Source organism: Zygotorulaspora mrakii, chromosome 5 (genome assembly GCF_013402915.1).
Source record: "Zygotorulaspora mrakii chromosome 5, complete sequence".
Lineage (NCBI taxonomy): Eukaryota > Fungi > Ascomycota > Saccharomycetes > Saccharomycetales > Saccharomycetaceae > Zygotorulaspora > Zygotorulaspora mrakii.
The window spans coordinates 909,613-934,036 of record NC_050723.1 but is presented as its reverse complement, the minus strand read 5'-3'; the positions used below and the strand labels follow the sequence as shown (position 1 = coordinate 934,036).

General features: G+C 39.6%; 10 protein-coding genes across 10 annotated transcripts; 5 read left to right on the top strand and 5 right to left on the bottom strand.

The window, feature by feature from the left end:
• Positions 1–462: 462 nt before the first annotated feature.
• Positions 463–972, top strand: LSM4 (U6 snRNA complex subunit LSM4; the record flags this gene model as incomplete). The annotated part of the gene is made up of 1 exon (XM_037289191.1): positions 463–972. The coding sequence occupies one exon, from the start codon at positions 463–465 to the stop codon at positions 970–972; it is 510 nt and encodes a 169-aa protein (XP_037145086.1).
• A 117-nt stretch (positions 973–1,089) lies between these two features.
• TMN3 (Tmn3p) lies at positions 1,090–3,168 on the bottom strand (the record flags this gene model as incomplete). Its single annotated transcript, XM_037289190.1, has 1 exon — positions 1,090–3,168. The coding sequence occupies one exon, from the start codon at positions 3,166–3,168 to the stop codon at positions 1,090–1,092; it is 2,079 nt and encodes a 692-aa protein (XP_037145085.1).
• Positions 3,169–3,792: 624 nt separating this feature from the next.
• Positions 3,793–5,937, top strand: CDC27 (anaphase promoting complex subunit CDC27; the record flags this gene model as incomplete). The annotated part of the gene is made up of 1 exon (XM_037289189.1): positions 3,793–5,937. The coding sequence occupies one exon, from the start codon at positions 3,793–3,795 to the stop codon at positions 5,935–5,937; it is 2,145 nt and encodes a 714-aa protein (XP_037145084.1).
• A 65-nt stretch (positions 5,938–6,002) lies between these two features.
• Positions 6,003–9,098, bottom strand: HG535_0E04400 (uncharacterized protein; the record flags this gene model as incomplete). The annotated part of the gene is made up of 1 exon (XM_037289188.1): positions 6,003–9,098. The coding sequence occupies one exon, from the start codon at positions 9,096–9,098 to the stop codon at positions 6,003–6,005; it is 3,096 nt and encodes a 1,031-aa protein (XP_037145083.1).
• An 835-nt stretch (positions 9,099–9,933) lies between these two features.
• Positions 9,934–11,076, bottom strand: HG535_0E04390 (uncharacterized protein; the record flags this gene model as incomplete). The annotated part of the gene is made up of 1 exon (XM_037289187.1): positions 9,934–11,076. One exon carries the CDS (start codon positions 11,074–11,076, stop codon positions 9,934–9,936), a length of 1,143 nt encoding a protein of 380 aa, XP_037145082.1.
• A 141-nt stretch (positions 11,077–11,217) lies between these two features.
• On the top strand, positions 11,218–12,546 carry HG535_0E04380 (uncharacterized protein; the record flags this gene model as incomplete). Its single annotated transcript, XM_037289186.1, has 1 exon — positions 11,218–12,546. The coding sequence occupies one exon, from the start codon at positions 11,218–11,220 to the stop codon at positions 12,544–12,546; it is 1,329 nt and encodes a 442-aa protein (XP_037145081.1).
• A 60-nt stretch (positions 12,547–12,606) lies between these two features.
• Positions 12,607–13,203, bottom strand: SPR6 (Spr6p; the record flags this gene model as incomplete). The annotated part of the gene is made up of 1 exon (XM_037289185.1): positions 12,607–13,203. The coding sequence occupies one exon, from the start codon at positions 13,201–13,203 to the stop codon at positions 12,607–12,609; it is 597 nt and encodes a 198-aa protein (XP_037145080.1).
• A 252-nt stretch (positions 13,204–13,455) lies between these two features.
• Positions 13,456–14,283, bottom strand: SLX8 (SUMO-targeted ubiquitin ligase complex subunit SLX8; the record flags this gene model as incomplete). The annotated part of the gene is made up of 1 exon (XM_037289184.1): positions 13,456–14,283. One exon carries the CDS (start codon positions 14,281–14,283, stop codon positions 13,456–13,458), a length of 828 nt encoding a protein of 275 aa, XP_037145079.1.
• A 623-nt stretch (positions 14,284–14,906) lies between these two features.
• On the top strand, positions 14,907–15,672 carry RPL23A (60S ribosomal protein uL14; the record flags this gene model as incomplete). Its single annotated transcript, XM_037289183.1, has 2 exons — positions 14,907–14,948; positions 15,301–15,672. The coding sequence occupies 2 exons, from the start codon at positions 14,907–14,909 to the stop codon at positions 15,670–15,672; spliced, it is 414 nt and encodes a 137-aa protein (XP_037145078.1).
• A 295-nt stretch (positions 15,673–15,967) lies between these two features.
• Positions 15,968–24,379, top strand: TEL1 (DNA-binding protein kinase TEL1; the record flags this gene model as incomplete). Its single annotated transcript, XM_037289182.1, has 1 exon — positions 15,968–24,379. The coding sequence occupies one exon, from the start codon at positions 15,968–15,970 to the stop codon at positions 24,377–24,379; it is 8,412 nt and encodes a 2,803-aa protein (XP_037145077.1).
• Positions 24,380–24,424: the final 45 nt, after the last annotated feature.

The following is a 24,424-nucleotide window of genomic DNA, read 5'->3' as shown; positions in this document are numbered from 1 at the left end:
CCTCATTTACGTTCCTCCCTTCAGTTCAAAAGCTCTTTTTACCCGAAAGGGTTAAAAGATTGTTGCATTGCGTGCCAATAAAAAATTTTCTTAAGATCTCTGAAACAATTACGCGTCAGCACTGACGCGTCAGGAAATTGTAAAACACAGGTTTTCGGATTTATCGTTTTCGCGTCACGACGCGAAAAGAGAACACAGAAAATCTAGTCGTTCTGGCATGTGATAAGCACATGACTATCACATGACCATCACGATGAACGGCTGTCCGGATCACGGTCTTTTCTATTGCCGGAAGAGTTTGTCCGACTGAAGAAACGTTTTCTAAAGGGATAGAAACAAAACCGGCGAGACAGAGAAGGCATTTGATGAAAATAGTTGGATAAATGAAAAAAAAAAATGAATCTTGAAGGAAATCCAAAGGGCGAATAGAAACATCGCTGAAGGCAACTGAGGTGTTTAACAATGTTACCTTTATATCTGTTGACAAATGCCAAGGGGCAGCAGATGAGTATAGAGCTAAAGAATGGTGAGGTCGTCGAAGGTGAACTGACGAATGTAGATAACTGGATGAATTTGACACTTTCCAACGTTACGCAGTACGAGTCTACAGGAGAAAGCGGGGTCAAGACAACAGAAGTTTATCTAAGAGGGACTTACATCAAATACATCAAGATGAGCGACTCGATAATCGACCAGGTTAAGCAGCAAATTAACAGCAACCACGGCAATGCCAACGGTGGAAACAGAAGAAATAATAAATACAATAATGCGGGCAGTGGACCTGGGCAGAACGGCAACTACAGAAGGAATAACCAGAACAGAAAGCCATATAACTCAAATGCGGGTAACCAGCGTCGGTACAACCAGCATCCAAGGCAACAGCAGCAGTACCAGCAGCAGGGCGCACAAAGCAATGGAACGGGCGGCTATGTACAACAGCATCAATCGTTAAACAGCAATGTAGAATTTTAGATGAAAGGTATTTTTGCAATTATTTTTTTTTAACTAAGCATTCTATTTGTAAAAGTATGTATATATTGTAATACTAACAAATCTTTTACTTCTTACTCTTGGTGTCAGTTCTGTTTCTCATTTTTTCTCATACTTGACAATGTAGACACGATTGACAAACCAGCAGCATGCCAGATAGCCAAGCGATCCCATTGCCAAACCGCACGTTATATTAAAGATAGCACTGTAACAGACCGATATGAAAATTGAAGAAAATCCGCGAATTCTCAAGATTCTGAAGATGTAATATAATGAATACAGTTCCATATACCACGCACAGCTAGTACCTGTGATGAAACATTTCCACCTCCAATTATCTTTTTGATGTTTTTTGCTACTTTTAGCCAGTTTCATGAAAACGAAACATCCTAATAATGAAATTTCACAAACCAAGATGCACAGCAATGCAATATTAGCCAGCAAGAATCCGTAAAAATAGTAAAATGTCGTTTTCTCCAGCCAAAGAGATTTGTAAACGTACTGCAGTTCAACGTAAATTACTATGAATGGTGGTATACCTCCCGATAATATAATTCCCAGATAAGACTTCAGCTGACTCTTCATCGGCTTTGTATCGCTTTCTGACATTTTGTATATCATGGGTTTTTTTTGTTTTAGCAGATTTTCCATTCTTATTGGGCTCATCTTAATTAATGTAAAACGCTGCTTGTTTGATCGATATATTTTTGTAGTAGCGATTCCTCCAAAATAGCTCAACGGAATGCAGATAATGAAATATATGGAGATAAATTGTGCTACAGTGCCGAATGGTAATGCATGAGTTGAATCCTTTGCCCAGATTACAGAGTTCAATATCAAAGTACTGATCATAACTAATCCTGGTAATGCTGAGCCACACAGTAATGCGAAAATGGTATTGTAATGAGATGCGCCCCTGTAACCAATATCATTTGTCGACGAGAATTCTTGAAGGCTCAAATTCAACCAGGTACCAATCGATGAAGCAGCGAACGCTCCGGCCACAAAACAGAGTAGAGCTAATGTGAAGACAGAATTCCGTATGTTATGCAATTTGTTCAGTGAACAACTGATTGTCAACGAGCCAAATATTGTAAAAAATACTTGAACACCCATGGCAGTGAAGATTGTTAAAATTTTAACCCAGAGAGATGATCCATCGGTTTCCAAAAGCCAGTCTTTCGCAATTATATAGATAGAATCATTATTTTCAATATTGTCTAATGAGATATCCATCAAATCAGCCTCAGAGTCACCTTTTTTCAAAACTTTTATCAGATTAATGACAGTAGTGAATGTTATCAACAGTAAAATTCCAACAGAATTTGCCAAGCTCATCCAATGGAATTTTTTGGACGAATCTTCAGATAGTTCACCACTGTTCAGAAAGAAATTCCATCTATTTTCCCAGTTCACATTATATTCCTCCCTCCAGTAGACCGAGTATGTTACAGGGATAAATGTGAGATCATCCTTGTCTTCAGGTACTATGAGTTCATAATGTTTGTGGTCTTTAGATGCCCCAGGACATCCAAAATCACTTACAGATCGAGGATAGACTTCAAATCCGACTATAGTAGATCGATCGGCATCAACTGGATTATATCTTATCACCAGCATAACATGATTATTCAAGTAAGCCTTCCCTGTAATCTCATCCACAAACCCTAGTGGGTATCCTGATGCATAATATTTCTTTTCATCAATAGTAGAAATAAATGTTGTTGCAGCTGGAAGCTCGTCATCTATCAGCCATTGTACAACATAACCCTGTTCTACTAGCTTCTTGGCCTCTTGAATTCCTTTAGCCGTGGTTTTTCGTGAACATAACGTCTGACAACTGTTATCTTCTCCAAACTTCAAAATATAGTCACTTTGCCACTTGCGATCCCCTCTGATAATTTCATTTAATGAGAGATGTAATGGCTTTTTGTACTGTGTTGGTGGACATGTAAAAGGCAAATCGTAATACGCAAACGGCAATTGCGTCAAATCTGACTCTACTTTATTGACAATTAGCTCAACACTGTCTCCGAATTTATAGTAGTTGGGCTGTATCCACCAATCAGATATCACGTTGTCGCGTTTGCCAGTATGTCGTTGTTGACTGTTTCTGTATATCACGAGTAGTAGCACTGCACCTGCTAAACAGCACCATACCCGTCCCTTGAGGTTCATGTTACCTCTAAGTATTTAGAATGATAAACGGCAAAAACCAAACAATGATATTGAAGGTCAGTGAATTAGATAAGTTAGCGGGTTCAGGCAATGGTTTGTTTAACAACTATTCAGTTGAACTTTTTTTTCTGTCAAGTTTGTTTTTTCATGCAGCGAAAACACGTTCAAAGTCGTTCCTAAGGGAACCAAAATAACTGCACCAAAGGCTATGGAATCTGCCCATTTCTGTCCTTAGAATTTGGCTACGTTTATAAATATATTTTACTTGTAGAAGATCAACCATGACATAAGGCCACAAGATTTGGCTACAAAAAGCGACATAAAGACAGCAGTAGCTGCACGGAAGCCATCACCTCCCTTAATTCCTCTGTAAAGATGCTGCATGTTTTAACATGGAGATTAGATGCCCTAGAAGTGGCAAATGAAACGTTTATCAAGCTATTAGTTTACTCTGTTTAACTAAAATGTCAATTATGTAATATCGTAGATCATGGGAAAGAACAGTTACCCGACCTTTGATGTAGACAAATAACGCCGGCGATGATATTTGTGGAGATCAACCACTAACATCAATCATTTCCTCTTTGTTAGCAAATATTGGTCATTACATGGACGATTTCCGGTATGTTATTTGGCATGGATGGTAGCACACACGCGGGCGTTGGTGCTGACGAATTTACAGCCATGGAAGGCGGCTGTTTGGGAATGATCGGCAAATTGCAGGAGTGCATTCAGAGAGCTATATCACAGTTGAACTATGAAACAGCTGTATTCTTGTCCGAATTACTGTATGCTGAATGTTATCCTTTAGATAAGTGCCACATGTACCGTTTGGATTCGATTTATCTTTACGCGCTATCGTTGTATATGAATGAAGATTACCATACAGCTTTCGATGTTGTGAAAGAATTCAAGAGTTCCAATCATACAGGCGTCTCCTTTGTTTTTGCTCGCTGCTGTTTAAAACTCTCCACCAACTTGAATGACGCAATAGCGAGCCTATCGAGTATCATCAATCGAAAGCCTTCAGTGACTACGACTACGAATTCGAACAGCAGTTTGATATCTATTCCAAATACTGCGACGATTAACTGCTTGCTTGGGAAGTTATTCAATAAACAGGATAAAATGCAAGAGAGCGCGCTACACCATTCAGAAGCATTGAATTCGGATCCCTATTTATGGGAGTCTTTCACGGCTTTATGCCGAATGAAAGTTAAGATAGATTTGAGGAAGCTCTACTCGGTTATGAATAATGAACCTCAGAATGTGGGAGCAAGTGCCAGCAGGTTTAAGTCGAGGTTTAATATTTCTAAACCTCAATCTAAGCCGCAATCGACGGCACCGCCGTATAAGCTATTTGGGAGTAATTCGACGTCGTCTTCGTCAACATCTCAACAACAACAACAGCAACAGCAACAGCAACAGCAGCAACAGCATCAGTTTTCTCTTGGAGTGCCACAGACTTCGATCAAAGGGCAGCCAACTGGATCATTGCTAAGTAAAGCCAATGTTATAGTATCTACTAATGGGCTTTCCCCCTCATCGTCAATGCAGTCTGTATCAGCAAATCCAAGCACTCTGGGCAAATCGAGCAGAAACAAATTATTAGTTACACCACCCTCAAAATTGCTCAACACTACTAATTTTAAGACCCCAAGAAATAATTCAATTCAGGGAAGTGGTATTAACAAAAAAACTGAGAGATTTTTAAGCTTGAAGTCTGAATCTAGTAAGATCAAAAACAACGTGAATCTGTTATTATCTTCCTCCGAGTCGCCTGCATCTCTTCAAGAGCTCATGTTCAGTTTTGCCAGGATACTGAAAGCATCTTCTCAATTTGATTCTTACAGAGCAATTAGACTATTGGAATCCATACTTCCATCTAATATCAAGGAGAGAATGCCGTGGTGCCAGGCTCAGTTAGGCAAATTGCATTTCGAAATTGTCAATTATGGAATGTCTTTGGTGCATTTTAACAAACTGCGACAGCTTCAACCAACGAGAGTAGAAGACATGGAAATATTTTCAACTTTACTATGGCATTTACATGATAAGGTTAATCTTTCACATCTATCAAATGAGCTTGTAGAACTTCAATCAAACAAGCCACAAACATGGTGCTGCCTAGGAAACCTGTTTTCATTACAAAGGGACCATGAGGAAGCTATAAAATATTTTGAGAAAGCTACTGAAAAGGACGTAACGTTTGCTTATGCGTATACATTGCAAGGCCATGAACATTCATCAAATGATTCTATAGACACAGCTAAAAACTGTTATCGAAAGGCTATTGCCTGTGATCCTCAGCATTACAATGCTTACTATGGCCTGGGAATGTGTTGTATGAAGCTGGGCCAATACCAGGAGGCTCTCCTGTTTTTTGAAAAGGCGCGAAATATAAATCCAGTGAACGTAATTTTAATATGCTGCTGCGGGGTTGCATTGGAGAAATTATCATATCAAGAAAAAGCATTACAGTACTATGAATTAGCATGCGAATTACAACCAAGTTCATCATTGGCGAAATTCAAGAAGGCGCATTTGCTTTACTCCATGGCCCGCTACAGTGTTGCACTGGAGAATTTTGAAGAGTTAGAAAAGCTGGCGCCGGATGAAGCAACTGTTCATTTTTTATTGGGCCAATTATATCAAATAATGGGAAGGAAAAAGGATGCTTACAGACAGTTTACCATAGCAATGACTTTAGATCCGAAGGGCAATACTCTCATAGTGGATGCCCTTACAAAGTGCCACTCAGAGGAATAGTTATTAGTAATACAATTAATATATATCTATAGCAAAAAAACATCAACTAGACAACCAAAAACGATTTAAAGCGGCTGACCTGGACTCGCCATTTTGATACCAACATAGTCATTATTTTTCACTCTATCTTGAAATTTTTCACCATTCATTGCAATGGAAGGGGATAGCGCTCCAGAAGCCAACAAGTATGGGCTCGCGAAACCAGTGGAGTTAACAGTGGTATTTCCGTTCGACGAGATATTGATCGCCGAACCGAGCATATCGTCATCACCAGCGCTAGTTTGTCTTTGTTGACTTTCCCATAGCATTTGATCTTCATCTTCCTCATTTAAATACCTTTGCTGTTCTCTCAGTCTTGTCGCCTCACGAGCCTCGGATAACATCTCTTGAGCCCGGCTTAAGGAGACCGTTGGTGTTGCACAGGAGCTGATTATTGGAACAGATGTATCAATGTCTATGGTCGTTTTGATCAACGCTGCCATCCATGCCCTCATATCATCTTTTGAATCTACAGCGAAGTAGTGAACTCGAGGTTGGGTAAACGTCAAACCCTTTTTCGAGCCTGGAGCGGGAGGTAAAAGCTTGAAACAATAGCGCCCTTTCCCGGTGCTTGCGGCATACAAGGAGACAAGTTTGTCATCTTCTTTTGCGGGTATTACACAATGCGCTGTTATATCAATTAAGCCACGTTCTCTGCTATCTGTTGTACTTGCAAAATATGATAGCCTTGTTCCGTGTAAAGTAAAAAATCTTGTTTTCCATACTCCCATAGCACCACTTCCTTTTTTACTCATCCAACCCGAACAGTCTGCGTTTATCATTGCATCTTTGACGCTGACATTTCGTATACCTTCCATGAAGGCTGAAGTCTGCTGTTTTCGAGTGGTCTTCACTCGAGTACCTTTACCCTTGATAGCTTCGCTCACAGACCTTTTCTTCTTATCATCTTCGGCAGGAGTACTATTGGAGTCATCCAGAGAGTCCTTACTAGTTTCTTTGGCACTAACAGATCTCCTTTTCGTCTCCTCCTTTTTAGAAGTCCTTTGTTTCATCGGCGAGGAGGATCCTACTCTGCTAGGAACACTGCTATCCGGTGAAATTTTTGGTGGCTTGGCTGAGGGAGAAAATGGTGCTATAATATCCTGATTTTGCTGTTGTTTAATTGGACTTACGGTATATGAGTTTTTTCTGCTGTGAGAGCCAGCATGTCCAAAGTTCTGAGAACCTTTGATTGGGGACGACGGCCTATCCTCGTTTTTTGCCGAAAAGAATGACAACATTGAAGAAGTTCTTCTATGTTTCTTTAATTCTGAGTTTTGAGAAGGATGCCTAACACGAGCTACGGATGCTGTCCTTGAATGACCCACATAAATGCTGGATGACGGTCTTGCATTGAAATCAACGTTATTGTTCATGCCACTCAATTCATCTGCCTGTAACTGGGTACCGGGGGAAAGCTGTGAAACCCTATTGAATAAGTCGACGAAAGATCCACCAGACCGATTCTTTCTATGACCGGAGTATATAACAGAAGATCTATTCCCGCTATCTGAATTTAGGGAGGGGAAAAGCATTCCTGAGTTTTCCGCTAGAGGAGTTCCAGTTTCGACTTTATAATCCTGAAGATGGGGACTCTGAGGGGGTGGAAATTTAAAAGGATCTGGAACCTCACTTGATGTTGACATCGCCTTTTCGTATATGGTTGGAGGTGAATAAGTCCTTCCAGACCAGGTGTTTTGATCTTTACTGAAAGATGGTGACTTTGGAGGTTGCATAGGACTAGGATATGATGGTGGCTTTGGAGCTCTCCTTGGTGAAGTGAATAGACTAGGATCAACATTCTCTTTAAGTTCTTGAGGGGTGATAATTGCTTTCGGGGTACCCAACTCAGGCGTCGCATAATTATTGTAATTTAAATTATTATGATTATTTTGCATTTGATTGTTACTATAACTATTAGTGCCATTATTGCTATTCATGCCATTGTGTTCGGAAAATTTGTCAATAATGGAGAACGGCCTTTGTTGTGCTACTTTGACATTAGAAGGCCTTTCTAACAAAGGATTCGAGGGACTTTTTTGAGGTAAATCATCCAGTGACTGTGAAACTTTCCTAAGGTGACCTCTATAACTTGGATTTTGATTCAAAAATGCTGGTGGCATAAGTTGTGTGGAATTATCAACCTTACTTGTTTCGTCCATATTCACCGAATCACTTGCCTCCTTTAATAGTTCAATTTCTTTATGAATTTCAAATCTAGTGCCAAATGAGTCAATATCTAATTCTTTTAAATGTGCCAACTCTAGTTGTAGTAAAATAGACCCGGAAACTTTATGCTGCTGGAATCTTGATGCGGATTGTATATCGAACCCTGACATGATGAAAAAAGCCGTAACTTCTTCTGGAGTCCAGGCATTCACTTTCGATGGTTCTAGTTTATCTTTTGAGATACCGTTTATGGAATTTGCTGCCACATTCAGTCCAAGAGAAGTGGTATCATTAGATTTTGTTGAACTAGCTGTTGCCGGGTCAGAAATATCTAGATCTCTCGTAGACGAAAGTATGGTCTCATGAGTCAGGTTTTGGGTCATATTTTCTCTGGATCCAATAGAATCCGTTCTTAGTTCCTCTAAAGCTCTATCGATGTCACTCATCGTTGTCTTTAATGAAGCTTTCCGATCGATAAAACTCTTTCTTAAACTCAAAGGTATTTGAGAAGCCGTCTCTAAAGGAGTCGGGGTCGGTAGTTCACTTGTAGATCCTGTTTGCGAAAAGCTAGATAAGTTGGAATTGCTTCCATTACCTGAACTAGCAACCCTTTTGGAAGATTTAGCTCTCATTACGGATGGCCTCGTATCAGGGCTAATTTCTTGTGTAAAGACAACAGGATAGAGCCCCTCTTCTTTAGTCCGTAAATTACGCCCATAATACCAACCATCATGATATTCCTCATCATCGGTTATGACTTGTATTTTATCGCCGGGTTTCATGTCCAACTCATCTTCCATTCTCTTTGAATACTCGTTAATGGCTATATATACTGCGTTCATACTACTACCACACTGAGAGCTGCTAAATGTCCTATTCGGAATTGTGTCATTCGAAATACTGGTACTCTTTGTATCCAGCTGAGAGAGAACAGGAAATTTTCTCGTGCTCATTTGTCTGTAAACTAACTGTCGGTGCTACTTCCAGATTCCGTACGAATATCTATTGGTTTCTCCACTTGACTGTTGAACCAGTGAGAAGGGATACTAAGACAAAACTAACCAGCGAAATTTAAGCTCTGACCGAGTGCTGTTACAAGTTGAGCATCAATCATCATTTTGTATTTTTAATACATTTGTCATTTTGTCATTTTTTGTTTCTTCTTACATTCACGGCATACTCGCGTCAGTAGCCAGCCAGAAAACGTGATAAGATGAAGTTGCAAAGCTATGTCAGGACTGAATTCCCAGAGATACGATTCCAATGTGGCCGAAGTGCACTGTCTATGCATTGAATTTATCAGGGCCAAGTATATAACATTAATTACAGGTATAGAAATTACAATATGCTGGGCTACACGGGAGTAAGGGGCGCGATATCATGCTATCCAATGGATAGCTGCTGCACCTGCGATACTTGTTCAGTAGCTTCATACAAAAGAACTATCTTTTATCAGCTTTGATCATGCACTTAAGGTTGACCTATAGACCACTGTAACAATTCAGATCTTGCACCGAAGGTCATTCACATGGCTCTGAGCAGAGTGAACGGGTCCATCAAACTAAGAACAGGTTGCATAGCTGCCGCTATGATTCTTTAGGTGTTGAGGAAATCCATATAACTTATAGGTACCATTTGAGAAACTTCCTGTGAATGCCTAGAGTGCTTTAGTATTTGCGAAAATCTGAAACCCAGATTTTCAGCTCTCCTTGCAGGCCATACTGAAGCTGGAATTGGAAAATATATTAACTGCTTGTGCTTGAAGCAATATATTAGTTGAATATCGAGTCAGAAAGATATACTATGTGCATCCCCGTTCTGATCTTGCCATTGGACGATGTGATGCTCAATATGGTGTACAAGAATTGTTTTACAGTCATCAACGATAAAATTGCAGATTATGTCGTTGACGAATTGAAAAATGAACTCATTTTCTGTCTTGCCCGCGTCAATAACTCTCAGTCGATGATACAACGCAACGATCAATGGTTTGTACTCCTGGAATTTAGTCATGTTTTCTTCTGATACCTCACGTCGTTTCACAATAGTGTCGTTGGGTACTCGTTTTAATAGCAGGTCCGTGGTTGAATTGCTAACAGAACTCCTTATCGATGCTGCTGTTGATGTTGATGTTGATATTGACATTCGCGTCGAAGTAGGATTGAACGTTGTTTTGGAAGTAGAGGTATTCTGCACCGGTTTTGAACGACTATTAGACCTCTTTACAGAGGAAAAGAGAGATTGCGCACTCCACCTTTTAGAGGGAGGCGTAGTTGCCGCTGGTGGCATTGGGTATATCGATGCGTTGATCTCCGTTGGCTTGAGAGTTTTGGTGGAATCTATCGATGAACTAACATCCATGTGCTTAGAACCTATTGAGGCATCTATTGATGGATTAATCTGAGTGTGTGTGGAGGATTTGGTAGCATCTAATAATTTTTCCAGATATCTAAAACTGATACAAACTTTCCCCTTAGAGTCCAAAGATGGGTCTACTCTGGAGTAGTTTCGGAGTAGATCGACCACTGTCGATATCACATTGCATTTTATCGGCACGTGTGATACAGGAAAACTAGAAGGATCATCCTCATATATTTTGGTATCCCACAGACTCTTGTGGAATGCTAGTTCATTAGTTACCATAACATGATCGTATTGCAGACTTTCCACAATGGCGTGTAGCGTATTCATACACCTTTTCCCACCTCCTTCTCTTTTTTTCTGCTCCTGCAACATAGAATCATGAATACTATGATGTAACTTCGCAGACTTTAAAAAGACTTTCCTATCATGATATGTTACTCGCCATACCTCTTTATCCTCCACTGCATCCATAGTCACTCGGATTTCAGACCACCAACCTCTATCGTCTGTACTGTGGCAATATTGTCTCTTTTCTTCAGATAAGCCCTTGTGAATCATTTTGAACATCTGTTTTTCTAATTCCTCCGAACTGCTACAAACAGCGAAGAAATAGCGATATAAAGAAAGAATGACTTAGGACATTTAATCGCATAAGAACGGAGAAGACTGGGGCGCCAACTTTGGTTAGGATCTGACCAACAACATACAATGCAGCTACTCAACTCTAAGAGTAAAAATAGAAAACCAAAATTTCTACTCAAGCTGCGTGTAAACGAGCTCATTAATATCCCGCAATCGTCAGGCTACTGCTATATCAAATGGAATCTAAAGGAGGGAACTGGCACTTCTAGCCCTGTAGTAGACACCAACGGTGAGACAAAATCTGTCATGAATCAAAGTCATGGCCTGACTCCAAAAGTTAAAGTTGAGAATCACAGAGCAAGATGGAATTATGAATTTGAGAGGCCCCTTCAGGTTAAATTACTTGTCGATCGGAATAGAGATTTGGTCTCAAAATTTATGGTTCTGGAGGTTATTTTTGAATTTATGAATGAACAACATCAGCGGAAAGAACCAAGAAAGAGTGGGCTCCATTCTCATGCTGAAAATCATGTTGTAGAAGCTGTGAGTAACAATGTTTATGCGCAAAGAACTACCGGCAAGTTATTGCTCGGTGTAGTGAGCCTGAACATAGCAGAGTACGTTAGAGAAGATGAACAACCGGTTACAAATAGATTTCTCTTGAAAAAGTCAAAAGTAAACTCAATTCTGAATGTTACAATGCAACTGTCATTAGTGAGAGGAAATTATGGAGACTTTAATGCTGTGAGAAGCTTCACTTCAGGTCAATTGCCAGGGCCTTTTAGAAATGGATTTGGCGATATTCTAGATGATTCATCAGATCTTGGATCCTCACATTCGTCTGCATATCAAAGCTCTATAGGATCCCCACAAGGTAGTCGTCATATTTTCGGTACTGATAATAATCATCCGACTGGAAGTAACGGGAAACCATCTTCAAACCTCGGCAGTTCTGTGACCTCACCGACTATGCCAACAACCACTATCTCCACATCAATGGGTCCGCTTGTTGATAGTTTATATCAGAAGACATTTCAGTTACCGTGGGATCCAAGACCGGGTGAATACACCCCTCGAGAATGCGTTGAGGATATCTTGCAGGGCGGTAATGGTTGGGCGAAAAATGAGCAGGGAATATGTCTAATAGATTTACAAGCATTGAGACTAAACGAACTCGAGAACGATTTCTTCGCAAATGATCTTGACGAAAATCTGCGAACGCAGGAAAGGACACAAGAAAACATTCCGATAGGTACCACAAATTATGATAGGATTGGGAAGAAAGAGTTCTTGGAGAAAAGGCAAAATTGGAGTCATTTCTCGCAATCTCAAAGGGATAAGTTAAGAATGGGACATGAAGTCTTAGCAGATGATAGGAATAACAGCACTGAAGAAATTCCTGTAGATAAAGTTAGAGATGCAAGAAGTTGGTCGGTAAACAATATAATGGCGTGAAAAATATGGGGTTGGTAGTTTAAAAATAGAAGAAATATAAACGTAAGCACTAGTTTTATACTATTTCAGTAAACAGCAATCGTCAAATGACGTTTCGAAATCTTCTCCACACGATTTAATATGCGCTGCCATTGCTAACGGACTGGAGTATATCGAAAATGTTTGACATATGCAGTTTTTGCAATCGAAAACGAGCTTTTCCCGAGAGGCGCCTCTAAACGGACATTTACTTGCCCTACTGTCTCTTACTCCACAGAAATGCCCATATCTGACAAATTTAGGACCCAACAAGAGGAATTTGGGCAACAAGTTAGGCCTTTTATGCTTTTTTTGACGTAAATGAAATTTGTGAACATGAGTTTTTTTCCTCCATGCAAAGTCTGTCCATTTCCTTCTTGGAACATCCGTATACCTCTTAGCCTTCTTCATTTTTATCATTTTCTTCTTTCTATCTTTCCTTTTATCACACAAGGGCTCATCCGTTTCGAACTCACCAAAAGAGACGTTGAGCATGCAATGGTCATTCAACTGACCCTCTTTTATGAGAAGATTCCAATAATTTTGATGATTCAAAAGGTCAAAAGAAAAAGGATCATAAGCAACATTCGAGGGTTGATAATTAGCCAATTGCATATTAGGATGTCTGCTGATGATCATTTTGTGATGTTATATTATATCAATGCTCCTATCTGTTTCCAAAAGATATTTTATATGATTGCTAAGGATCCGTACCGCCGCAGCTCTATGTATATTATGCGCATTAAAGTGTGTTTATGCGAAACTCTTCAATGTTTATAGTTCACTGTTTAGCATTTTTTCTGTCACTTTTGTGATGACAGAATAAGTTTCCCCGTCGCTTACCAAATTTGACAAGCGGCCAAGCTTTCTACGTAAAAGTGAAGAAAATTTCTACTGCTCCTTTTTCACTCTATTCTTCCGCAATACGATCATTCTAACATCACGCAGCTTCACTTCAGTTCTACATAGAGCACAATGACCGGACCTTCTGTGAGTTCTTGAACTATTTACCATCTGAAACAGACATCCAAGACAGAACACGTGACCACACGGTGTCATGACAGCTGTATCGGGAGGTTCAAAGCAAATAGGACATCGATAATCCTTTACTGACTTGTGAACTGTTGGAGTGATTGTGGGCGCCTCAGTTAGAATTTCGCTTTCAGGTACCTCCACTACTTGTTGCTCGGCGACCTCTGCCTCCAAATCTATAGTTTCTGGGTACGGTGTAGTCTCCGAAACGGCCTGGATTCCACTTGTAGCAGCCATTGGAGCTGCAGCAGTCGTATCTGCGGTGATTTCATGTCCCGCTTCTGCGGCACTAGTCTCTCTTTCAACTTGCCCCACATAGTAATGAGGATTTCTTTGCTGAGACTCCTCCAAAGCCTGCAGTAGATCCAAATCCTCCTCCCCCTCTTCTTCCTCAGAAACTTCCCTTTCTGCCACAAGTTGTATTGAAGCGTCCGTGTCTGAATCCCCATCATCACGATGACCGTAAACATGGACCTCTCCGCTATCTATCCTTCTTCTTTTCGTTCGGTGGTCAATATCGCCATCTGTGTCATCTGTGTCATCTGTATCTTCGCTCTTCTCGTTCTCATCATCTTCATCTCTCTCACCAACATCTGTGCTCTCCGTATCTTCGATATCCTCGGTATCCTCGACACCGTCGAGGTCATCTATAGCACTACTTCTGTGATACTCACGTTCAGTTGGCATACTGCAGCTGTTCAAGTACCTGGATGAGACTACAAGCCAACGTCCTGAAAACTGCTGCTAACCTCCACTCACAGAAGAACTAAGAATATCTGCCATCAGCTTAAAAGCTGGTGTCCACCCTTTAATTCCGCCATTTGCCATTATGAATACCATTTACTGTCTCTTCATCTCTAATAATACACGATCACAGTGCCCAACGTCATATCACATTAAACGAGTACAAAATGGTGACTGTCTGAATTTTCAAGACACCCATTAATCCTGAAGAAACTAGATGTACCACAGTACACCATTTAATAGTTTGTTAAATGCTGATGACGAAAAAAATGCGTGGTGTCGAATACAGAATGACGCGATGGTTCCAGGGCGCGGAGAGTCTTAGTCCATTACAGGACGCAACTGTAGCAGATGGCAGAAGTGCCAGACTGACGGTGGACAGTTCGCGAGTATTGGGATGTGCATGGCATCACCAACAGCTCGTAGATGGATCGTGAGCATGGGGGGATTGAGGAATCAACCTTAGCAATGCAGGCCTTGAACTAGAAGCTAATCAAAAGAGAGTATAATTGTTCGTAGAAGCAAGTTCAGAACAAGGTTAGCGAAACCATACTAATACAGCAAAAATGTCCGGTAACGGTGCTCAAGGTACAAAATTCAGAATTTCTGTATGTTATTAAGATAGATCTTATGAGGTTTTGGAAATGAAGCCCATATTTGAGAGAAAACTGTTGTCAAACGCGATGGAATAGATGGCTCATGCACGGGAACATAGGAGAATAAGAAGAATGGGAATTGTGGGATAGAAGATGGAATGCTAGATTGCCTAGCGAACATAGGACATGTGCAGGAAGAAAGGGCATGGTATATGTTGATGCCGTGACAGTGTCCTTTTGGAGTAGATAGTATGATGAAAAAGAACTCCTGAAATGAGATATTCTATTCTTACAGTTGGTGACAGTACGAATCCTAGAAGATAGTTTTACTAACAATGAATGCGCATGCGACTTTTCAAAATAGTTAGGTCTACCAGTTGGTGCCATCATGAACTGTGCTGATAACAGTGGTGCCAGAAACTTGTACATCATTGCCGTCAAAGGTTCCGGTTCAAGATTAAACAGACTACCAGCTGCCTCTCTAGGTGATATGGTTATTGCTACCGTTAAAAAGGGTAAGCCAGAATTGAGAAAGAAGGTCATGCCAGCTATCGTTGTCCGTCAATCCAAGCCATGGAGAAGAAAGGACGGTGTTTTCTTGTACTTCGAAGATAACGCTGGTGTCATTGCTAATCCAAAGGGTGAAATGAAAGGTTCTGCCATCACCGGTCCAGTCGGTAAGGAATGTGCTGATTTATGGCCAAGAGTTGCTTCCAACTCTGGTGTCGTTGTTTAAATTCTGAAAAGATTTATCGTATCATCATATATAATTTAAAAGGAATTTAATTTTGTTTTTAGATATCAATCAACACCTTGATGTTAAATATTGTAAAAATGTGCATAATTAGACTAGCTCTTAACATTAAATCAACAAATGGAGAATTGCTAAGTTTTTCTACTATATTCCTCAGTTCGTGACATGTTTGGGACAGGAAGCGCCGAAGTACCTTGACGCATCAACCCGTTAAAACTGTGTAACATTTGTGAAAAAGAGGCACTCTTGATTATTCAAAAAAATACCCCTAAGAGGAATGGAAGATGTTGGAGTGCTTCGTGCTATTACCAATCTCTCATCTAGCAAACTCAGGGAAAGAAATCATGCATTAGATGAGTTGACATCTACTTTGAAACAAGCTCCCGAATCGATACCGACCAAACTGCTACCGCAAGTCGTACAAGCGCTCATTGAATGGCTAGACTCTGAGCATCGTAAATATAATGCTGTATTATCAGAATTCAACGATTCGCAGCCCACCAGATTGCTACCTGTTGAAAACAGACTTTCGTCCATCGCATACGTGCTAAGATTACTTATAGAGAAGACATGTTCAAAGTTTAAATTGAAAACGTTAAAACTGCTTTTGGCCATTTTGCCGGAACTGATGATAAAAGAAGGATCTGAAGTGCTTCTGGAACCGATTTCTGTGCATTTAACATTTTCGTTACTTGCATTGGTGAACAGTGAGTTATTCCATCTTAAAGTTGCCCTGCGACAGTGGATATCTTTGGTTGCAACAACTTGCACATATTTGGAAGCACAATTTAAAATATCCGTCACTGATAGAAATGTTTCAAATTTACTTTCCATTTTAAAAAACCTAATATCTATTGATACAATTGGATTGTATCAGGTCTCGTTAACAGTCCATCAGACTATTTTGACATACTTGAAAGTGAGTATGAGGCAAACAGTTAATACTAAATTAGTTATAAGCATCATTAATGAACTTATTTTGAAAACTCACTGCAAAAATATTCTGTGGACAAGAATCCTAATAAGAGAAACATGGAAACACATAGTCGAAATTGATATAGCCAATAATGAATCTATACAAGATGAGCTATGCTTATTTGACATTTACAGCAGTGAACTGATAAGGGGACGGCTGCCAGAAATGGTCGGCCATGGAGAATCTGAAGTTGAGCACTTTGATCCATCTGTTTCAATTCCAATCTGCCTTGAATATATTTTAGCACGACTTTCAGCATTCAAGGCTTCCACTTTATCTTTAGAGCAACTCTCGTTTTGCTCAGCAGTTCGCAAAGATGGGAATTGGTTCGAAGGTGAACACTTTCAATTGGAGCAATCTATGAAATCTTTAGCATGGTTTAGGTTGTTTGGATTAACGAAACTGCTGATTTCATATTTTGAGTTAGTAAAGAGCGGCCAAGAAACGGGTCATATTCTGAAGAGAAGAAAATTCGACACTAATTTGTCCGCCATACTACGACTGTCAGAAAGCATCGATGATTTCCTCATCAATTGCATAGAATCAGTAAAAGTTGAACAGAAACCATTGATATTGCAAATTCTTACTTTCTATTCAAGTTTAATTGACATTGATCCTAACATATTGATCTTGCTTAAAGACGCAGTCTTTCAAATGTTTGAACATATGGAACTAGTGCATTGGGCCTGTCTAGCACTAATGCCGATAATTACGCAAAATTCACTAGATTTCTCAAGTTGTGATCTGGGTCGACTTTTCAAACTAGGTATTCCGCTCCTCAAGCGTCAAGATATTTGTCAGATGGTTTGCATGTTGTTGGTCAGTGCTATGAAGTACACCTCTAAAGCAGTGATTGAGGAGAGTGTTCTAAATCAAATATACGATCTGTACGAGTTGTCTGATCTCAGTGGTCCTAGCTTACTTTGTAATGCATCATTGCTATTTTGGCAATGTCTTCATCATTACGGTAGGGAGTTCAAATTTCGTGGTAATAAGAGTGGATTTGATCGAATAGTAGCTTGGTTGAATTCCAAGTGGAACCAAGTGCTGAATTTGAGTGAAACTCAAAATAATTTTCATTTCTTCATCGGTTGGCTGGCCAATCGTTGCAAGTATCAAGATTTAATCAGGGAAAATTCCAATTGTTATGCGGAAGATAGCTGCAATAAATTTGTCCCAAACGGCAAGCAACGTCAGACAGCCTGCTTTTACAACTATGAGTATTATTCCTGGCGAAGTACTCAAGAGCAGAGAGAAGTCCTTCTTATGAATTCGTCACAGATAAAGTCCCACAAGAAATGTGGAGAGACATTTCTTGCTTCCAACATCACAAGCAACAGGATGGTTCTCAATGACATTTTGTACCGGATATTAGGACTCATAGAACCAGAAAGCTCTTTGTCGTCTTTGACAAAATTGAAATGGGTGATCCAAATTTCACGAGTGGTTAGTCATATAGCATCCAACTCCTCATATCTGGATTACATCCATGATTTTAGAGGCGCAGCTGAGACTCTAATGAGATCCATGCGTCTCGAAGATAAAGAATCTTACAACGCTTTTTTTAAGTTGATTTTATCTCCTGATTTCTCTCAAGTTAATAATACATTGTTTCAAAAGCTGAACATGGAGCTAGTAATGACAGATTACAAAAGGCTGTTTTTCCACGAGAAATGGGAGCTTCGGAGGGGAGTAAATGACGTAGATGAAATGTTTGAAGTAGAAAGACTTGACAATGGAAATCAAAACGGGCATGTAACAAAGACACAGGACCATTGTAATCTTTATATTGCAGTTGAGGCCTTCCTTTGTATTATCGATAGTCATGAGGATCAACAATATACTTCCGGGTTAGATATAATACTAAACTTTTTGGACGATCTTGATAGCGATGATATTACAAATGGGATAGAAGCAACAGTTCGATGGATGGAATCAACAAACTACTCATGGCATCAAAAAAGTTTAGAGCACTTCGTGCGAATACTTGATGAACACATATTGCAAACTAACCATAGTAGCTCCGATAGAGGAATATATATATTATGCTCCTTCATTGGTTCTACTGGAAAAATTTGGCTTGAAAAAATCAATACCTCACTCAATTCTGACGCAAACGATATTTTGGATTGGGTATTGCTACGATTTGAGGACGACTCGTTTTACAGTGTTGCCTCAATAAGAAAGTTAGCTCATCTGCTTTTACATATGCTCTCGTTTAACAATCTCTCACGCTTTACAAAGGGCGGAAAGCAAAGAATCTTCTATGTTTTTTCTGAATGTCTAAAAAAGCTAGATAGATCAGACCTGATAAATGAGCTGCCCGAAATCTCGAAGTATATGTGCACACTTACCCATAAGAACCAGGACATCATATTTTCCGAAATCAAGATGCTCTTTGAGTTGCCCCAACAAAGTTTGGAAATGTCTGCTTTTTATTCGCTGAGCATGTGCAAGATGTCTCTGGTATCTTACTCTATCCTAATAGCATCACTAAAAGAGTCAATGAGCTATACTCATTACAGCCATACCAAAATCTATATGTTACATTCGTACAATCAATTACTCCCCCATCTGAATCTGAAGAACATGAGAGAATTATTTGAGGTATGCAAAATCGATATATTATCATTTTGGATGGACAAGCCCAGCTGTAGAGGAGAATGGCAGAGAGACCTTTGGGATTTGGATTTTTTTTGCTTCAACAATATGTCTTCACTTATCGAATCATGTACCTCTCAATTAGCAGCTCTTCATTTCTCGAAAAAGCAAGACAATTCCACACTGTGGGAGACTATTAAGGCTATTACAAAGAAGTCCGAGACGACGTTATTTGAGGAAAGTTTCCATTTGATTCTTCCCCTCTCCTTCGTTCCAGGCGGCATTGGCGAAGATATTTTACGCCTCTCCCAATCTTTGTTGCGCTCCCCATTGGGCAAACCTTCTACTCGTTTCATTTTATTAAAATGGATATTATATTTTGTGGACTTTGGTTCTTCTTCGGAACTTGCTACACTTCTAGCTAAACTACATCCCACGGTACCATACATAGGAGATCTATTTGCAGTTCATACATCAACCTGTCGTTATCGATTTCCACTTTATGTACCCTTGAAGGAGGGAATAGATATGGTAGAGAATAGGTTGTGTGAGTTACCATTGAGCAAAGGTGAAGTACAATATTCAATATTTTGGATCTTGAGTGAAATGAATGATAAAGTATATTTGGCAGAACGCCTCAGATGTGTGAGACAGCTAAAATTTCTCTTTATATTGTTTGAGGATACCTTGCCTCAGTGCGACATTTTTTTGGACATGTTGTCAGAACTTTCGAAATACTTATCGGAGCTCGATCTTCATAGCGAAGTAATGGGTCTAGTTGTATGCCTGCTAAGGCTTGGTTACGTGAATCGTCTTTTGACGACTAATGCTCTTTGCATCGTATTTTCCTCTGTTCTTATCTATATGAAGCGTTATGACAAAGAAGTGAATACAGCTTTCAAAAATTTGTCAAAGGAGATTCCAAAGTGGGCCTTACCGGATTCTCGGATTTGGATGTTTTGTGATGATGTAATTCAGGGGCGTCCCATCTCTGACACTGTATACAACAGCGATCATTTTATCAATGAGAAAATATGTCACTCATCGAGGTTGGCTTTATTATCCTTGCTTTTCTCCCATGCAGCAAGATTCAGTCACTCGTATGTAAAAGAAACTCCGTCTCGTCTCTCGGTGTTCAATCTTTTGCAATCAGAACTTCCTCCCGATCACTTATCAACAAATTTTCGATTATGGTGTGCCTACTACCTGGCATCATTCGAAAACTCCGACAAAGTTGGAAGGGTCACTATAGATCTCAAGCCCAAATCGGGTTGGAACTTTGATGATCTTTTTGAGAATTTTGGGTCTCTTGAATCTTTCTTCATTCAATTTTTCGACTTTTACGAAAGTCCTTGTAAATTGTCTGCTCAGGCAAAGTTTTTGTGCAAGTCTCTTCTATGTTTAACACTTGGTGAATATAGCAAGGGCAGAGGGCAGAAAGGACATTTCCCACTTCAATATTATGATAAATACATCCCATACTGCGTTCCAATGTCGCAAAATACGTTCACCAAGATCCATGCACTAACAACAAGTGCTCTCACCATGAAAGAATTTATCGAGGTTCACTTTTTAAATGCAACTATCTCGTATAGTTCTTGGATCTCTCAATTTGGTTTTGCCCTGATCAATTATGCTTCCCTAAACCTACCTCAACTTCGATTGTTTTCGCTTTTGCTAGAAGTCTCTCCGCAATTTGCAGGAAAATCCGTACCGATACTGTTCAATCTCATTTTGTATCATGATCATAAGATAGCGATTGAGTGGATGACAAGCATGCTGGCCAAAATGCAAGAGCTCTCGAAAACGTACGAATTCAAAGAAAAAGTAACATTAGCGCTGAGTGTTGTGAGCATGTTGAGATCGGGATATAGACGAAATGAAAGATATAGCACGTTGGCTTATGAATCCCTTCCATTGAGTCTAATATGCCAAAGTGCTCTTCTCTGCAACCAAGACATCTTTGCTTATATGATTTTTGAGGAATTTTCGATGGATCGCCCTAGCGATTTCGATTCAAAAACCCTTGGTGCTATTTATGAGTCAATCGGGGATTCTGACTTAAATGCCGGTCTTGCCGCCTCGCATAATATAGCAGGTGCTTTGCAATATGTAAACAAAACCGAGCCAAAAAGTTGGAAAGCTTTTTTCCTCAACAATGCCAAATTTGATTCAGTTTTTAACAGCCCTTCTGAATTAGAACGAATCAGTCTACTGAAAACGTCTGAAAGTCACGGGTTCTATGGACTAAGTGCTTCTTTAGGGAAAGATATTAAAACAGTAGAGGGAAATAATTCCTACCGATGGGCCCTTCAGTTAGGCGATTGGAATCTACCCGTCTCAGAACATATTGATACAAAGGAAAAAGGACTTTACTCCGCTTTAAAGAAGGTACTTTTGAAAGCTGATGTTCCAGTAAAGGTTCTGGAAGATTCGATGATTGATATAGTCGATAAAAGGAAATATTTTTTTAATACACAAGAATGGTTGGACACTTTGGCTCAGCTTGCTTCCCTTAGTAATTATGCCAGAAGTTTGGAAACTATCAAGGATGCCGTCGGTACGATGAGAAAACAGCACGCCTTTGATAACAATAAATTGACAATCCTTGAGTTTGAAGACTATGAGATCAATCTACAATCTCGTTATTTATTTCTTATGATCCTTTCTTCTACAGAATTCAAAGAGAGACGACTAGATTCAATCGCATTAAAAACTCTTGGTGGTATTGAACTCGCACATTTCGTCAAACATGCAGTTAGCAATAATGCAGGACAAGATGCATTACGCAAGTCAATCCTTTTAGATAATCTGATCCAAGAATATGCACACGATCATTTGACGAACCTTTCCCCATGGATTCTCGAGAGGCTTCAAATATATGTTTGCGCGAGGGCCTTGTGGGAATGTAAAGACTTCAAGACACCCATCATCATGATGCAAGGTCTATTGCAACGTAATCCAGAACAAAGTGACCACGGCGAAAAGAGTCCTTTCAGCTCTTTGATCAAGATACCAAACGAGGAAGTTCAATCTCTTTTAGTTAAATGGACCTCTGAATCGCGTCTAGAGACGGCTTCCTCCATATTTGAGAAATATGTGGAAAACTTTACAACCCGTCTGACAGATTTCGATGTTTTGGCTGGTGCATTTAACATTTTAGGTGACTTTCTAAATGCGCAATTGACCAAACTACGTGACACTGGTGAGATTGAGGAACGGAAAAAAAGATGCGATCGTGGCACGATGGAATCACAAGCATTAGAAGCAATATACAAAAATGAAAGTTTACCAAAATGTGAAAGAAGAGACGCTGAAAGGCATCTTGTCAAAGTTCGTGTACAACTCAACAGCGATACCGAGATACTGACTAGTCTCACAAAACAAAAAATGGAATTTGTTAAAAAATCATTACTATTTTACATCTATATTTTGAAATTCACAAATGTCTACGATGACGATGTGCGGGACAAACTTTGTGGACTATGGTTCGAGCACGATGATAATGAAGATCTAAATTCATTACTTAAAAAGGAGATCGGTAATGTTCCACGTTGGAAATTTTTGCCTTGGGTTAATCAAATAGCTTCCAAGTTGTCGATGGAGGATACAGAATTCCAGAAAGCTCTTCAATTGACAATGAAACGTTTGCTTTATAAGCAGCCATACGAGTCTTTGTATTCTGTGCTGAGTATCAAATTGTATGGGAGGCATTCTCATACCTCTCCGGCAAATATTACCCAAAGATTTGAAGCTGTCGAACGGATTCTTCAGGAGTTAAAGGGCTATGATAGAGGCACGTATTACTCGCAGTATGTGCAGCCATTAGAGGAATTTTGTGTTATGTCTGTTGCCTTCGCTACAACCGAGCTACTACCTGCCATGAAAGAATCCAAAAAGATTCATCTTTCAAGTTTGGGAAGCGGGGTATACTGGATGAAAACTTTGGGTCAGCAGAAAATACCTCTGGCAACAATGTGTGTCAATTTCAGCAGTTCCGGCGGGAAAGAAGTACCTCGTCCATATATTGTATCAGTAAAAGAAACAGTGGACGTTTCCGCAACAGGAGTTTCTTTGCCTAAGATAATGACTTTTACGCTTTCGGATGGTTCTGTGAAGAAGATTTTGATGAAAGGCAGTAAGGATGATCTACGTCAAGATGCGATTATGGAACAGGTATTTAAACAGGTGAATAACATTCTAAGAGCTGACAAACAAATGCGCAAACTTGACTTGAATATAAAAACTTACGAGGTCATTCCTTTGGGTCCTCAAGCCGGTATAATAGAATTTGTAGCAAATTCTGTTTCTTTAAATTCCATTCTATCAACTCTTCATACCGATGATTCCGTCACCTCGAATGAAGCAAGAAGTGAGATGAGAAAAGTACAAACGAAATCCAATTCTCAGAGGCTCGCTGTTTATTTAAAACTAACAAAAGAAATCAGGCCAAGAATGAGAAATTTTTTCTTCAATTCCTTTTTCGAACCTTTAGAATGGTTTGAGGCAAAGAAATCATATACAAAGGGAACAGCAGTAGCATCTATTGTAGGATACATTCTAGGATTGGGCGACAGGCATTTAAATAATATTTTGCTAGACAGACACAGCGGTAAACCAATCCATATCGATTTGGGAATAGCATTCGACCAAGGTAGATTCCTATCAATACCAGAATTGGTTCCCTTCAGGCTAACAAGAGATATTGTTGATGGGTTTGGTGTCACAGGCGTTGATGGTTTATTTCGGAAAAGTTGCGAGCGAACTTATTCTGTACTTCAAAAAAATTACAACAAGGTAATGCACGTTCTCAATATCCTGAAGTGGGATCCATTATATTCTTGGGTAGTTTCACCACTCAAAAAACATAAGCATCTTTTGGAAGAAGATGGTGCGTTCTACAGTAGTTTGAAAATGCAACTAGATAATTCCGATAAAATAAAAAATACGGAGGAGGAAAATCAAGAGTCTTACAGAGCATTGAGAGGCGTCGAAGAGAAACTAATTAAAAGTGGCCTAAGCGTAGAAGCTACCATTCAAGAGTTAATTCAACAAGCTTCTGATCCTTGTAACTTATCTATAATTTACATGGGCTGGTCCCCATTTTACTAAACGTATCATCCATAGCGCATATTTTCCATTAAAAATTGTACGTAG